This window comes from Hyla sarda, chromosome 12, assembly GCF_029499605.1.
Source record: "Hyla sarda isolate aHylSar1 chromosome 12, aHylSar1.hap1, whole genome shotgun sequence".
Classification (NCBI taxonomy): domain Eukaryota; kingdom Metazoa; phylum Chordata; class Amphibia; order Anura; family Hylidae; genus Hyla; species Hyla sarda.
Window position 1 is genome coordinate 4,725,928 of NC_079200.1, and position 15,808 is coordinate 4,741,735.

General features: G+C 47.3%; 1 protein-coding gene across 3 annotated transcripts in view; it reads left to right on the forward strand.

Annotated features, from left to right (window-relative positions):
- The window catches only part of LOC130297100 (deoxynucleoside triphosphate triphosphohydrolase SAMHD1-like), a gene marked incomplete at its 3' end in the record, with an annotated part of 143,592 nt that overhangs the window by 48,243 nt on the left and 79,541 nt on the right, over positions 1-15,808 (forward strand). For all 3 annotated transcript variants that reach the window (XM_056549353.1, XM_056549355.1, XM_056549354.1), the window contains 1 exon segment: positions 11,548-11,708. In XM_056549353.1, coding sequence (XP_056405328.1) covers positions 11,548-11,708 — 161 coding nt within the window.

Consider the following 15,808-nt stretch of genomic DNA (forward strand, 5'->3'; position numbering starts at 1 on the left):
CAGAACGTGCCAAAGTGGCATTCATAGTCAGCCTACTCTCCGGGAAGGCTCTGGCCTGGGCTACACCGCTATGGGACTGCAACGAACCTGCCACTGCCAATGTCCACTCCTTCCTACGGCAATTCCGGACTGTGGGCAATTACGCCATACGTTTCCGTACTCTGACCTTGGAACTTTCTTGGAATAATGAGGTGCTCTGTGCTATTTTTATGAACGGCCTGTCAAGCAATATAAAGGATTTTCTAGCCACATGTGAGATGCCGTCCTCTCTAGGTGACCTCATCCATTTGGCCACGAGGATTGATTTGCGCTTCGCCGAGAGACGAGAGGAACTACGTCAGGAGAAAGGAAATGTATCCTTGTTCGGCTCCTGTCTTCCTGCGTCCACTGCAACCCTCTACTGGGCCTCCTGCCAAGGAAGCCATGCATGTGGATCGGTCACGCCTGACCCCTCAAGAAAGGAACCGCCACAGGGACGAGAATCTGTGTCTGTACTGTGCCAGTACACAAAATTTCTTAAAAGACTGTCCTCTCCGTCCGCCTCGTCCGGGAAAAGCGCACCTAGTTAATGCTGGAGAGGCGTTGCTAGCTGTGAACGCTACCTCTCCACGCCTTACGGTGTCTGTGCGAATCTGTGTCCCAGCCAAGACATCCTTCGTTGCTATCGCCTTTCTGGATTCCGGCTCCGCCGGCAACTTCGTTGACGCCTCACTTATAAGCAAGTTTAATATTCCAGTGGTCCGTCTTGTCAAGTCCTACTACATTACCACTGTCAATGGTGAGAGACTGGATGCTACCATTCTCTACCGTACTGAACCCCTCCAGATGTCTGTTGGAGTACATTATTCTGAGAAATTGGAGTTTCTTGTTCTCCCTCACTGTACTTCGGAGATTCTGCTAGGTCTGCCCTGGCTCCAGCGTCACAGTCCTGTCCTGGATTGGTCCTCCGGGGAGATCCGAAGTTGGGGGTCATCTTGTTTTGGCAAATGTCTCCTGCCAGTTTCTGCTAAACATGCATCTTATACTCCACCTACTCCAGGCCTTCCGGAACCATATTTGGACTTTGCAGATGTCTTCTGTAAAAAGCAAGCAGAGACTTTGCCCCCCGCATAGGCCTTATGATTGTCCTATAGACCTCATGCCTGACACCACTCCAGTTCGAGGAAGAATTTACCTGAGACTCAAGCCATGTCAGAGTATATTCAGGAGAACCTACAGAGAGGGTTCATTAGGAAGTCTTCCACACCTGCTGAAGCAGGTTTCTTCTTTGTCACAAAGAAAGGCGGCTCTCTGCGACCCTGCATCGACTATCGTGGTCTAAACAAAATCACCATTAAGAACCGATATCCCCTTCCACTCATTTCAGAGCTCTTCGATCGACTTTGCGGTGCCAAGATTTTCACCAAACTGGATCTGAGAGGTGCCTATAATTTGGTCCGAATTCGAGAGGGAGACGAGTGGAAGACTGCCTTTAACACTCGGGATGGTCACTTTGAGTATTTAATCATGCCTTTTGGCCTATGTAATGCCCCGTCCGTCTTTCAAGAATTTGTAAATGACATTTTCAGAGACCTTCTCTACACTTGTGTGGTGGTGTATCTGGACGATATCCTCATTTATTCTCCAAACCTTGAGCAACACCGTACTCATGTTTGGCTGGTTCTGTCTCGTCTGAGAAGAAATCACCTTTATGCCAAGTTTTAGAATTGTCTCTTTGAACGATCTAGCCTGCCTTTTCTTGGTTACATCATCTCCGCACAAGGCCTACAGATGGACCCTTCTAAACTCTCAGCAGTTCTGGATTGGCCTCGTCCCACAGGTCTACGGGCCATACAGAGGTTCCTGGGTTTTGCCAATTATTACCGGCAATTTATTCCACATTACTCCACTCTGGTGGCGCCAATCGTGGCCCTGACTAAGAAAGGGGCTAATCCTAAATCATGGACTCCTCAGGCCGAAGAGGCTTTCCGCACCCTGAAGTCCGCCTTTGCTGCTGCACCTGTCCTCACCAGACTGGATTCCTCGAAGCCCTTCTTCTTAGAGGTGGATGCCTCCTCTGTTGGAGCCGGAGCTGTACTAACCCAGAAGTCCTTAAAGGGGAAATCCGTCACCTGTGGCTTTTTCTCCAAAACCTTCTCCCCTGCTGAGAGAAACTACTCAATCGGAGACAGAGAACTTCTTGCCATCAAGAATGGAAACATCTCCTATAGGGATCCGTTCACCCTGTGAACATATTTACGGACCACAAGAATCTGTGCTATCTTCAGTCAGCTCAAAGACTTAATCCCCACCAAGCCCACTGGTCTCTGTTTTTTGCCCCGGCTTAATTTTCTTATTCCTTTCAGACCGGCTGCCAAAAACATCCGGGCTGACGCTCTCTCTCGCACCTCAGATGTCACCAGAGAAGAAGTGTCACCTCAGCATATTGTTCCTCCCGAGCGATTGATTGTTTCTGCTCCTGCAGATTTACATCTTATTCCTCCGGGCAAGACCTTCGTGCCACCTCGTCTTTGTCTTAGGGTACTCAAGTGGGGACATTCTTCACTGGTGGCTGGCCATCCAGGTCTTCGGAAAACACTACAACTGATCTCCACAAGGTACTGGTGGCCATCTTTGGAGAGGGACGTTAAGGATTTTGTCCAGGCCTGTGCTGTGTGCGCCGGGGACAAGACACCCCACCAGAGACCGGCAAACCTGCTTCAGCCGCTGCCAGTTCCAGAGACTCCATGGTCCCACATCGCCATGGACTTTGTCACTGATCTCCCACCTTCTCATGGCAAAACAGTTATTTGGGTGGTTGTGGACCGGTTTTCCAAGATGGCGCACTTTGTACCTATGCCTGCTCTTCCTTCTGCGCCATTGCTGGCGAAACAATTTCTTTCTCACATTTTTCGTCTCCATGGTCTGCCCACACACATTGTATCCGACAGAGGGGTACAGTTTGTGTCTAAGTTTTGGAGAGCCCTCTGTGGTCAATTGAAGATAAAATTTGACTTCTCTTCTTCCTACCACCCCCAGTTCAACGGTCAAGTAGAGCGCATTAATCAAATTTTGGGTGACTATCTCCGGCACTTTGTCTCCTCTCGTCAGGATGATTGGGTAGACTTGCTCCCGTGGGCTGAATTCTCCTTCAACCACAAAGAGTCCTCCGCTTCTAACAAGTCTCCTTTTTTCGTGGTGTATGGACGTCACCCTTTACCGGCTCTTCCGTTGCCCACCTCCTCGGAAGTACCCGCTGTCGATAATCTTGTCCGGGATTTGGTATCCATCTGGCGCGAGACACGCCAATCTCTTCTTGCAGCCATCTCTCGCATGAAGACACAGGCCGATAAGAAACATCGGGTTCCTCCAGTTTTCGCCCCAGGGGACAAAGTGTGGCTGTCTTCCAAGTACATCCAATTTAGGGTCCCAAGTTACAAATTGGGTCCCCGTTACTTGGGTCCCTACAGAATCAAGAAGAAAATTAATCCCGTGGTCTATCAGCTCCATCTCCCTTCCTCCCTCAGAATACCTAATTCTTTTCATGTCTCCCTTCTGAAACCAGCAATCTTCAACCGTTTTTCCCCCAAGGACATTTCTCCCACTCCTGTGTCTGGAACTTCTGATGTGTTCTCCGTCAAGGAGATTTTGGCATCCAAAGTGGTTAGAGGGAGAACATTTTTTCTGGTCGACTGGGAGGGCTGCGGTCCTGAAGAGAGATCTTGGGAGCCGGAGGAGAACATCCTAGACCGCAGCCTCATCCTCAAGTTTTTGGGTACCAAAAAGAGGGGGAGACCAAAGGGGGGGGGTATTGTTACGCTGAGCGCTCCGGGCCCCCTGCTGGCATCAGAGCGCTCACAGCGTGTGTCCCCAGGCTGCACTTCGGCCTCTCGGCGTGTGCAACCCCGATCTCTTGGGCGCGCATGCACCGGGACTCTTAGATCTAAAGGACCAGTGCACAGGTGATTGGTGCCTGGTCCAAACTGGTTTATTAAGGGTTAAGCCTTGTGTGAGGGAGTGCTATTTGAACTTAATTAGGCCTCACCTGTGCACTGCCTATAAGTACCGTCTCCTCCCACAGCCTCCTGCCGGATCTTTGTTGCCTTTGTGCCTGAGAGAAAGCATTCCTTGTTCCTGTGTTACCCTGCCTGTTGCCGTTCCCGTTGCTACTGACTTCCGCCTGTGAACCTGTGCCGCCAGCCCTGACCATTTGCTACATCTGACTACGCCCTTGCCTGATCCTCTTGTACCTTGCCTTATCTCAGCAGCCAGAGAGGTTGAGTCGCTACTGGGTGGAACGACCTGGGGGTTACTTGCCGCAGAAAGTCCATCCCGCTTTGTGGCGGGCTCTGGCGAAAACCAATAACTCCTTAGACTCCGTTCCCCTGGTACGGCCCACGTCATCACCTCTCTGGCACAGCGGATCCACCACCAGCCTCCGCTACCAGCTACCAGCCCGGATCCTGACAATAATAGTTAAAAATCGCATAAGATAGAATCCGATCCCAGGTTCCCTTTGCTGTATCCGTTTCCTGTATGGTTGTGCTGCAGCCGGCAATCTGGATAATATGTCTCACAAGCTGCACAGTGTTTCTTACTTGCAAGTCCAGGTGACATCCGACAATTAGTGCTAAAGTGCAAGTGTAGCCTATGGTCAGAATGGTCATCAAAGAAACAGGTGTTGTCAGTCATTAATCCCTTAACGACCACGGATGTAAATGTACGTGTAACGGTCCGGAGAGGCGACTGGAGGTGGATCCACTGGACCAGAGGAGCGATGGCGTGGGCCGTACCCAGGGAACGGAATCTAAAGGCTAGGAAGAGATACCTCAGCGGGATCCATGGCCGGATCTTACTGTAACGGTCCGGACAGGCCACTGGAGATGGATCCACTGAACCAGTGGAGTGATGGTGTGGGCCGTACCCAGGGAACGGAATCTAAGGAGCTACTGGTCTTCACCAGAGCCCGCCGCAAAGCGGGATGGTCTTGCTGCGACAGGTAGCCCCCAGGTCGTTCCACCAGATAGCGACTCAACCCCTCTGGTTGCTGAGATAGGCACGGTACAGGAGGAACAGGCAGGAGCGTAGTCAGATGTAGCAAAGGTCAGGGCAGGCGGCACAGGATCAGAAGCGGTAGTCACTAGCAACAGGTCTAGGCAGGCAGCATGGGTTCAGAGGCGGTGATCACGGGCAAGGGTCGGCAACAGGCAGGGAACACTTTAATAATATGGAACGCTTTCTCTTGGCACAAGGCACAAAGATCCGGCAAGGACAGGAAGGGGCCGGAAACATTTATAGGAGACTTTGGGCCAGGCACCAATTAATGGTGCCCTAGAGAGCGCGGCCGCGCGCGCCGGGACACAGAGGAGCGACGTGGAGCCGCAGAAGGTAGGGAACAGTGTCGGGATGCGGCGCGTGAGCGGGAAACTTCCGCCACGCTAACCGCATCCTCGTCGGCGATAACTCTGCACTCCCGGTCAGCGTGTCTGACCGGGATGCGCAGGGACGCTGCGGACCGGGACAGGGGCAGTGAGCACTTTGGTCCAGGAGCGGGGACCAGGGCGCACACTGTAACAGTACGTCCTAGTTTGGTGGGACTTCCCGCACCAGAACATACATTTACGTCATCCATTGCAAGTTCCGACTGCTAGTAGCAGCCGGGGACCCGCCGGTAATGGCCGACATCGACATCCGTGATCGCGTGGATGTCCCCCATTAAGTCCTCAGATGCCGGGATCAATACAGATCCAATCATCCAGCATGGCGGTCGGAGGTCCCCTCACCTGGCTTCAGCCATCTCCCAGGGTCTTCTGCTCTGGTCTGAGATCGAGCAAACCAGAGCAGAAGATGACCAATAATATTGATCAGTGCTGTGTCCTATACATAGCACTGAACAGTATTAGCAATCAAAGGATTGCTATAGATAGTCTCCTATGGGGACATAAAAAGTGTAAAATAAAAGTTGAAAAATGTAAAAAAAAAAAAAGTGAAAAAAGTGAAAAATCCCCTCCCCAATAAAAAAGAAGATTGTCCGTTTTTCCCACTTTACCCCCAAAAAGCGTAATTTTTTTTATATAAACATATTTAGTATTACCGCGTGTGTAAATTTCCGAACTATCAAAATATAATGTTAATTATCCCGTAGGGTGAATGGCGTAAATGTAAAAAATTAAAAAAGTCCAATAATGCTGCTTTTTTTTGTCACATTTTATTAAAAAGAAAATGAATAGAAAATGATCTAAAAGTTTTATATATGCAAATGTGGTATCGATAAAAAGTACAGATGATGGCGCAAAAAATGAGCCCTCATACCACCCTATATACGGAAAAATTAAAAAGTTATAGGTGGTCAAAATAGGGCGATTTTAGATTACTGATTTTGTACAAAAAGTTTTAGATTTTTTTTAAGTGGTACAAAAATATAAAAGTATCTAGGCATGGGTACCATTTTAATTGTATTGACCCACAGAATAAATAACACGTCATTTTTACCGTAAAGTGTGGTAAAATGAGAGGTTTCATTACAAAGTACAATTGGTCACACAAAAAACAAGCCCTTATATGGGTCTGTAGATGGAAATATAAAGGAGTTATGGATTTTATAAGGCAAGGAGGAAAAAACGAAAATGCAAAAAATAAAATTGGCCTGGTCCTTAAGGTGAAAATGGGCTTGGTCCTTAAAGGGGTATTCCCCCCCTAGACATCTTATCCCCTATCCAATGGATAGGGGATAAAATGTCAGATCGCCGCGGTCCCGCTGCTGGGGATCCCCGCTGCGGCACCACGCTATCATTACAGCACAGAGCGAGTTCGCTCTGTGCGTAAAGACGGGCGATATGGGGGACGGAGCAGCGTGACATCACGGCCCGTCCCCTTAATGCAAGTCTATGGGAGGGGGCGTGACGACTGCCACGCACCCTTCCATAGACTTGTATGGAAAGGGGCGGGTCGTGACATCACGAGGGGCGGAGCCGTGACGTAACGATGCTCCGGCCCCTGTACCGCCCATCATTACGTGCAGAGCGAACTCGCTCTGTGCTGTAATGATAGCGCTGTGCCGCAGCGGGGTTCCTAGTGGTCTCGTGCAGCGGGACCGCGGCGATCTGACATCTTATCCCCTATCCTTTTTATAGGGGATAAGATGTCTAGGGGTGGAATACCCCTTTAAGGGGTTAAAGGGGTACTCCGGTGGAAAACAAATGTTTTCAAATTAAGTGTTGATAAAACAAATCTGTAAATTACTTCTATTTAAAAATCTTAATCCTTCCAGTACTCATCAGTTGCTGTATGCTCCACAGGAAGTTGAGTTATTCTTTCCAGTCTGACCACAGTGTTCTCTGCTTCTGCTCTGTCCATGTCAGGAACTGTCCAGAGCAGAAGCAAATCCCCATAGCAAACCTCTCCTGCTCTGGACAGTTCCTGACATGAACAGAGGTGTCAGCAGAGAGCACTGTGGTCAGACTGGAAAAAGAACTACACAACTTCCGGGGGAGCATACAACATCTGATAAGTACACGAAGGATTAAGATTTTTAAATAGAAGTAATTTACAGATCTGTTTAACTTTCTGGCAGCAGTTGATTTGAAAACATTTGTTTTTCACTGGAGTACCCCTTTAAGTTGTTATGAAGGGAAGAAATATTTACATTTTTTTTGTTATTAACCCCTTAGGGACAGTGGATATAAATGTATGTCCTGGGGCCCTAGTGCTTGACGCATCATGACGTACAGTACATTAACCCAGGGCCGGATTAAGAGCATCATGGGCTTGGTGCTGAGAATTTTTCTGGGCCTTTTTATGAAAATATTTACATAGTATATAAAATGAAAACGCAAAGCAATTTTATTACTCGGCCGCACAAAGATATCAGTGACTACAGCACTGATGGGACACAATCAGGAGAATACACAGTGATTTAAGTGACTGACAGGCATGGCTGGACTGGGACCAAAAATAGGCCCGGGCATTTTAAAATAAGATGCCCATTTTTATGGTGGGGGTCAGACTGCTGGGACCCCCACCAATCCCCTCGGTTCAAGTGGCTCTCCAGCTGTTGCTAAGCTGCAACTCCCATCATGTCTGAAGAGACTCAGGAATTAAGGAAGTTGCCGTTTTGAAACAGCTGCAGAGCCACATAATGGGGTAAATTGTCACCCATCATCACTACGGAACTTACAAGTGACTCCAGAGCTGATGGGGCAGTCAGGAGAACACACAATTATATCAGTGACCTGAGTGATGTCTTCTCTGTTGTCTTTCCTTTCCTTCTTTATCTGGTCCAGACGCCAGGACTTCTTCCAGCTCCATCTTCTCTGCAGAGTCTGATGCCCGGACATCATAGGCTCCTCACATTGTCAGCAGATCCTCATCCTCTATATAAAGACAATATTCATAATAACACATTATAATTCTGCCAAATACTGTACCACCTGAATATAATACTGCCACGAACTGTACCCTCTAAATATATTATTTCCACACACTGTACTTCCTGAATATAATACTGCCATACACTGTACCCTCTAAATATATTATTGGCACACACTGTACCCCCTGAATATAATACTGCCACGCACTGTACCCTCTAAATATATTATTGCCACATACTGTACCCCCTTAATATAATACTGCCATACACTGTACCTCCTGAATAGAATACTGCCACACACTGTACCCCCTGAATATAATACTGCCACACACTGTACCCTCTAAATATATTAATGCCACACACCTGTACCCCTGAATATAATACTGCCACACACTGTACCCTGAATATAATACTGCCACACACTGTACGTCTGAACATAATACTGCCACACATTGTACCCTCTGAATATAATGCTGCCACACACTGTACCCTCTAAATATATTAATGCCACACACCTGTACCCCTGAATATAATACTGCCACACACTATACCCTGAATATAATACTGCCACACACTGTACGTCTGAACATAATACTGCCACACATTGTACCCTCTGAATATAATGCTGCCACACACTGTACCCCCTGCATATAATACTGCCACACACTGTACCCTCTGAATATAATACTGCCACACACTGTACCCTCTGAATATAATACTGCCACACACTTTACCCCCCGAATATAATACTGCCACACACTTTACCCCCGAATATAATACTGCCATACACTGCTTACCCTTCATCCCATCCTCTGTCTTATCAACACCCCCACCCCATGCTTGGTTAGCTTATCACCCCAATGCCCCCTCCCCTCTGCCACATCCTCGCTATTCTCATCACTCCATACACCCCACCCATCCTTGGCTCTTCACTCCCACACTCCATATTATTCCCCCCCCATCCTCAGTCTCATCATTTCAAACCCCCCATCCTCAGTCTCATCATTGCAAACCCCCTTCCCCGCACCTCATCCTCAGACTCCTCATCATCATCATTGAACCCCCCCACCCCATCCTCAGTCTCCTCATCATTCCACCCTCCTCATCATCATTGCACCCCCCCCCCACACACCCCATCCTCAGTCTCCTCATCATTCCACCCTCCTCCTCCTCATCATCATCATCATCATCATTGCACCCCCCCAACACACCCCTTCCTCAGTCTCCTCATCATTCCACCCTCCTCCTCCTCATCATCATTGCACCCCCCCACCCCATCCTCAGTCTTCTCATCATTGCACGCCCCCCAGCCTCCCCTCCTCCTCCTCATTATCATTCCATCCCCCCCAACACCCCATCCTCAGTCTCCTCATCATTCCACCCTCCTCCTCATGATCATCATTGCACCCCCCCCCACACACACACACCATCCTCAGTCTCCTCATCATTCCACCCTCCTCCTCATCACTGCACCTCCCCCCCAGCATCATCGCATTCCCCCCCACCCCATCCTCAGTCTCCTCATCATTGCAACTGCCCCCCCACCAGCACACCCCTCCACCTCATTATCAATGCAATCGCCCCCCCCCCCCCGTTCCCAGTCCTCATTCTCCTGCTCATTAATATTACATCACCCCAACACCCGATCCTCGATCTCCTTACCTTCCTGGAGATCGGCGGTGCTGCAGTGTGAGGATGCGGGGAAGGCTGTTGCTCATGTCACTCTCGCGTTGCAGGGGTCAGAGGCTGTGACACGTCAGACAGAGGCTTGGCACAGACGTGCGTGCCTACGCGGTGCCCCTGGCCTGTCAATCCAACCCGGAAATTATTTTTAAAGGGCCCGCCGCCTGCCAGCACTATTACCTGCAAACGTCACGGGCTCTTTAAAAATCATTTCCAGGTTGGGTTGACAGGCCAGGGGCTAATGGGAGTAGACGTGCACCGCGTAGGCACGCACGTCTGCGCCAAGCCTCTGTATGACGTGTCACAGCCTCTGACCCCTGCAACGCGAGAGTGACAAGAGCAGCCTGTCAATCCAACCCGGAAATGATTTTTAAAGAGCCCGCTCCGTTTGCAAGTAATAGTGCTGGCAGCGGCGGGCCCGCGCCGCGCCCGAGGTCCCTGCCTGTTGCTGCAGCATGTAACATAGTGTAGTGGCAGGGAGGGGGGCCGCTCCTCGGCGGCCTTTTTGGCGGCTGGCTGGGCCTATTTTACTGTAGGGGCCTGGAGCTGCAGCTCCATCAGCCCCTACGTTAATCCGGCCCTGCATTAACCCCCTGAGTGGCATACCGACTATGAAGCGAGTTTAGGAGCTGCTATCAGTAGCCGTGCACTTACAGTCAATGATGGAGAACAGAGATCACACTCCAACCTTCTTTATAATACTGTAAACTCCCTTAGGTGTGCAGAAATGTCCAAACTATTAAAACATAATGTTAATCATTCCGTACGGTGAACAGTGTAAATGTAAAAAAAAAATACCATGTCCCAAATTGCTCATTTTTGGTCACATCACATTTCACACAAAAGTGGTAGTCCAAGCAGAAAGAAAATAGGATGGCACTCGCAAGTAGGATGCAAAAACAAATGAAATGTATTCACTCACATAGGTCAGGAGGGTACAATGGTTTGGGAAGGAGCCGACATAATGGAACTACGACCGTTTCACGGCCTCTTGCTGCTTCTACTGGTTCCTCTGTTGGCTCCTTCCCACACCCTTGTACCCGGCTGACCTATGTGAGTGAATACATTTCATTTGTTTTTGCATCCTACTTGCGAGTGCCATCCTATTTTCTTTCTGCTTGGACTATTGCTTTGCTAACTGCTGTCCGGATTCGAGCACCGCTCACAGTGGATTGTACTGGAAATCGCACCAATACCTCCAGGAGAGTCAAAGTGCGTAGAGGCCGGTAGTGCTATCCCCCATCTCATTTCTGTTCACACAAAAGCGGTACTGATATAAACAGAAGTCCTTCATCTACCATATTAATTAATCAGGGGGCGTGCAGGTCCGTGCACATTATTTAGCCTTATAAATGCCACAATCGCTGATGATTGCACCATTTAACTGAATAAAGCAATGTATCATTTTTAAGAAATTGCTTACCTAGTGTTTTAATATCTCAGCCTAGTAGCTGCTGTAAACCAATTTTTAACAATCTATACTGGAAATTCTGATTTCTTGTTCTTTTACTCATTAGGTCTTTAATGATCCCGTCCATGGACATATTGAATTGCATCCCTTGTTAGTCCGCATTATAGACACCCCACAATTCCAACGACTGCGATATATTAAACAGCTAGGTGGCACATATTATGTTTATCCAGGAGCCTGCCACAACCGATTTGAGCACTCCATTGGGTAAGTTAAAATGTAGGTTTCTTATTTTACAGTTTGCGTTGTACTGTATTTTATTAAAAACTAAAACTACTTTACTTACACAAATCATTAACATAGATTTACCTTATACAATTGAGGAACACCATTTTTTTTTTACATCCATTCACTATCTCAACCACATGACACTGTGAATCTGGATCAAAAATAAATATTGTAAAAATAAGAAAAATAATAGAAGAAAAAGTTGTTTAAGTATTTTATGATTTATTTAAAAATATGGCATTCCTCATTATAATTTCCCCCCATCATTCTGCACTTCAATATCCCATAATGAGAATTTTACAAATGTTTGTAAATGTATTCCTTTTTTTTAAAGCTTTCGAAACATCCTCTTTCTTATTATGGGAAATTAAGGGCAGAATGATGGGGGAGGGTTGGACTTTATGGTGCACTGAGGGCTTGATAACGCCTTGAGTGCACAAAAACTACCTTATTTGCATAAACTCAAAAAGGGGGATAATGGTGTAATGGAACAACAGATTTGAAAAATCTTAATCCTTCCAGTATTTATCAGCTGCTGTATGTTTCAGAGGAAGTTGTGTAGTTCTTTCCAGTCTGACCACAGTGCTCTCTGCTGACACCTCTGTCCATGTCAGGAATTGTCCAGAGCAGGAGCAAATCCCCATAGCAAACCTCTTCTGCTCTGGACAGTTCCTGACATGGACAGAGGTGTCAGCAGAGAGCACTGTGGTCAGGCAGAAAAGAAATTCAAAAACAAAAGAACTTACTCTGTAGCGTACAGCAGCTGATAAGTACTGGAAGGATTAAGATTTTAATATAGAAGTAATTTACAAATCTGTTTAACTTTTTGGCACCAGTTGATTTAAGAAAAGAAAAATTCTACTGGAGTACCCCTTTAACCCCTTAACGACGCAGGACGTATATTTACGTCCTGCGCCGACTCCCGCGATATGAAGCGGGATCGCGCCGCGATCCCGCATCATATCGCGTTGGTCCCGGCGCTCATCAACGGCCGGGACCCGCGGCTAATACCACACATCGCCGATCGCGGCGATGTGCGGTATTAACCCTTTAGAAGCTGACCGCCGCTTCTAAAGTGAAACTGAAAGTGACCCGGCTGCTCAGTCGGGCTGTTCGGGACCGCCGCGGTGAAATCGCGGCGTCCCGAACAGCTGACCGGACACCGGGAGGGCCCTTACCTGCCTCCCCGGTGTCCGATCGGCGAATGACTGCTCCGTGCCTGAGATCCAGGCAGGAGCAGTCAAGCGCCGATAACACTGATCACAGGCGTGTTGATACACGCCTGTGATCTGTGTAGAAGATCAGTGTGTGCAGTGTTATAGGTCACTATGGGATAACAATGATCAGTATAAGAGATCAGTGTGTGCAGTGTTATAGGTCCCTATGGGATAACAATGATCAGTATAAGAGATCAGTGTGTGCAGTGTTATAGGTCCCTATGGGACCTATAACACTGCAAAAAAAAATGTAAAAAAAAAGTGTTAATAAAGGTCATTTAACCCCTTCCCTAATAAAAGTTTGAATCACCCCCCCCTTTTCCCATAAAAAAAATAAAACAGTGTAAAAAAAATAAAAAATAAACATATGTGGTATCGCCGCGTGCGTAAATGTCCGAACTATAAAAATATATCATTAATTAAGCCGTACGGTCAATGGCGTACGCGCAAAAAAATTCCAAAGTCCAAAAAAGCGTATTTTGGTCACTTTTTATACCATTAAAAAGTGAATAAAAAGTGATCAAAAAGTCCGATCAAAACAAAAATCATACCGATAAAAACTTCAGATCCCGTCGCAAAAAATGAGTCCTCATACCGGCCTGTACATGGAAAAATAAAAAAGTTATAGGGGTCAGAAGATGCCATTTTTAAACATATAAATTTTCCTGCATGTAGTTATGATTTTTTCCAGAAGTGCGACAAAATCCAACCTATATAAGTAGGGGATCATTTTAACCGTATGGACCTACAGAATAATGATAAGGTGTAATTTTTACTGAAATATGCACTGCGTAGAAACGGAAGCCCCCAAAAGTTACAAAATGGCGTTTTTTTTTCCGATTTTGTCGCACAATAATTTTTTTTTCCGTTTCGCCGTGCATTTTTGGGTAAAATGACTAATGTCACTGCAAAGTAGAATTGGCGACGCAAAATAAGCCATAATATGGATTTTTAGATGGAAAATTGAAAGGGTTATGATTTTTAAAAGGTAAGGAGGAAAAAACGAAAGTGCAAAAACGGAAAAACCCTGAGTCCTTAAGGGGTTAAACAAGGCTGGAATCGGCCAGATTTGTTTGTGTGATGGACACAAGAATCAAGACAAAAAGAAAACTTATCCTGGAAGAACACTAATTAGGGCTGATGCAAGGATTTTTGTCTACACAAGCGAACGTGCATTTTGGTAAATAAGTAGGAGGCTGCTACATGTTTTTTCTGACAGGGCGAGAAGCGGCGCTTCATTAAGATGCACTTATAGTTAAATGTGTCCCAGACCAACACTGCAGAGTGGCCATGTGTACATTGTATGTATGCCCACTCTGTTAGGTGGGTGAGTTAGGCGGCTGTGTGGCCCCCTCCAGCGAGAGGCCTCGCAGCCGTCTCTATCTCTCTCTCTATCTCTCCTGATCTCTCTCTATCTCCTGATCTCTCTCTCCTGATCTCTCTCCTGATCTCTCTCTCTCCTGATCTCTCTCCTGATCTCTCTCTCCTGATCTCTCTCCTGATCTCTCTTTCTCCTGATCGTTCTCTCTCTTCTAATCGCTCTCTCTCTCTCTCTCTCCTGATCTCTCTCTCCCGATCTCTCTCTCTCTTCTGATCTCTTTCTCTATCTCTCTCTCCTGATCTCTCTCTCTCCTGATCTCTCTCTCTCCTGATCTCTCTCTCTCCTGATCTCTCTCTCTCTCCTGATCTCTCTCTCTCTCCTGATCTCTCTCTCTCTCCTGATCTCTCTCTCCTGATATCTCTATCCTGATATCTCTCTCTATCCTGATATCTCTCTCTATCCTGATATCTCTCTCCTGATCTCTTTCTCCCCTGATCTCTCTCTCTCCTGATCTCTCTCTCTCCTGATCTCTGTCTCTCTCTCCTGATCTCTCTCTCCTGATATCTCTCTCTCTCCTGATCTCTCTCTCTCTCTCCTGATCTCTCTCTCTCATGATCTCTCTCTCTCCTGATCTCTTTCTCTCACTCTCCTGATCTCTCTCTCTCTCCTGATCTCTCTCTCTCTCCCGATCTCTCTCTCTCCTGATCTATCTCTATCTCTCTCTCCTGATTTCTCTCTCTCCTGATCTCTCTCTCCTGATCTCTCTCTCTCTCCTGATCTCTCTCTCCTAATCGCTTTCTCTATCTCTCTCTCCTGATCTCTCTCTCCTGATCTCTCTCTCCTGATCTCTCTCTCCTGATCTCTCTCTCCTGATCTCTCTCTCCTGATCTCTCTCTCCCGATCTCTCTCTCCTGATCTCTCTCTCTCTCCTGATCTCTCTCTCCCCTGATATCTCTATCCTGATATCTCTCTCCTGATCTCTTTCTCTCCTGATCTCGATCTCTCTCCTGATCTCTCTCTCTCTCCTGATCTCTCTCTCTCTCTCCTGATCTCTCTCTCTCCTGATCTCTCTCTCTCCTGATCTCTTTCTCTCACTCTCCTGATCTCTCTCTCCTGATCTCTCTCTCTTGATCTCTCTCTCTCCTGATCTCTCTCTCCCGATCTCTCTCTCTCTCCCGATCTCTCTCTCTCCTGATCTCTTTCTCTATCTCTCTCTCCTGATCTCTCTCTCTCCTGATCTCTCTCTCTCTCTCCCGATCTCTCTCTCCTGATCTCTTTCTCTATCTTTATCTCTCTCTCCTGATCTCTTTCTCTATCTCTTTCTCTCTCTCCTGATCTCTCTCTCTCTCCTGATCTCTCTCTCTCCCGATCTCTCTCTCTCTCCTGATCTCTTTCTCTATCTCTCTCTCCTGATCTTTCTCTCTCTCCTGATCTCTCTCTCTCCTGATCTCTCTCTCCCCTGATATCTCTATCCTGATATCTCTCTCTATCCGGATATCTCTCTCCTGATCTCTTTCTCTCCTGATCTCTCTCTCTCTCCT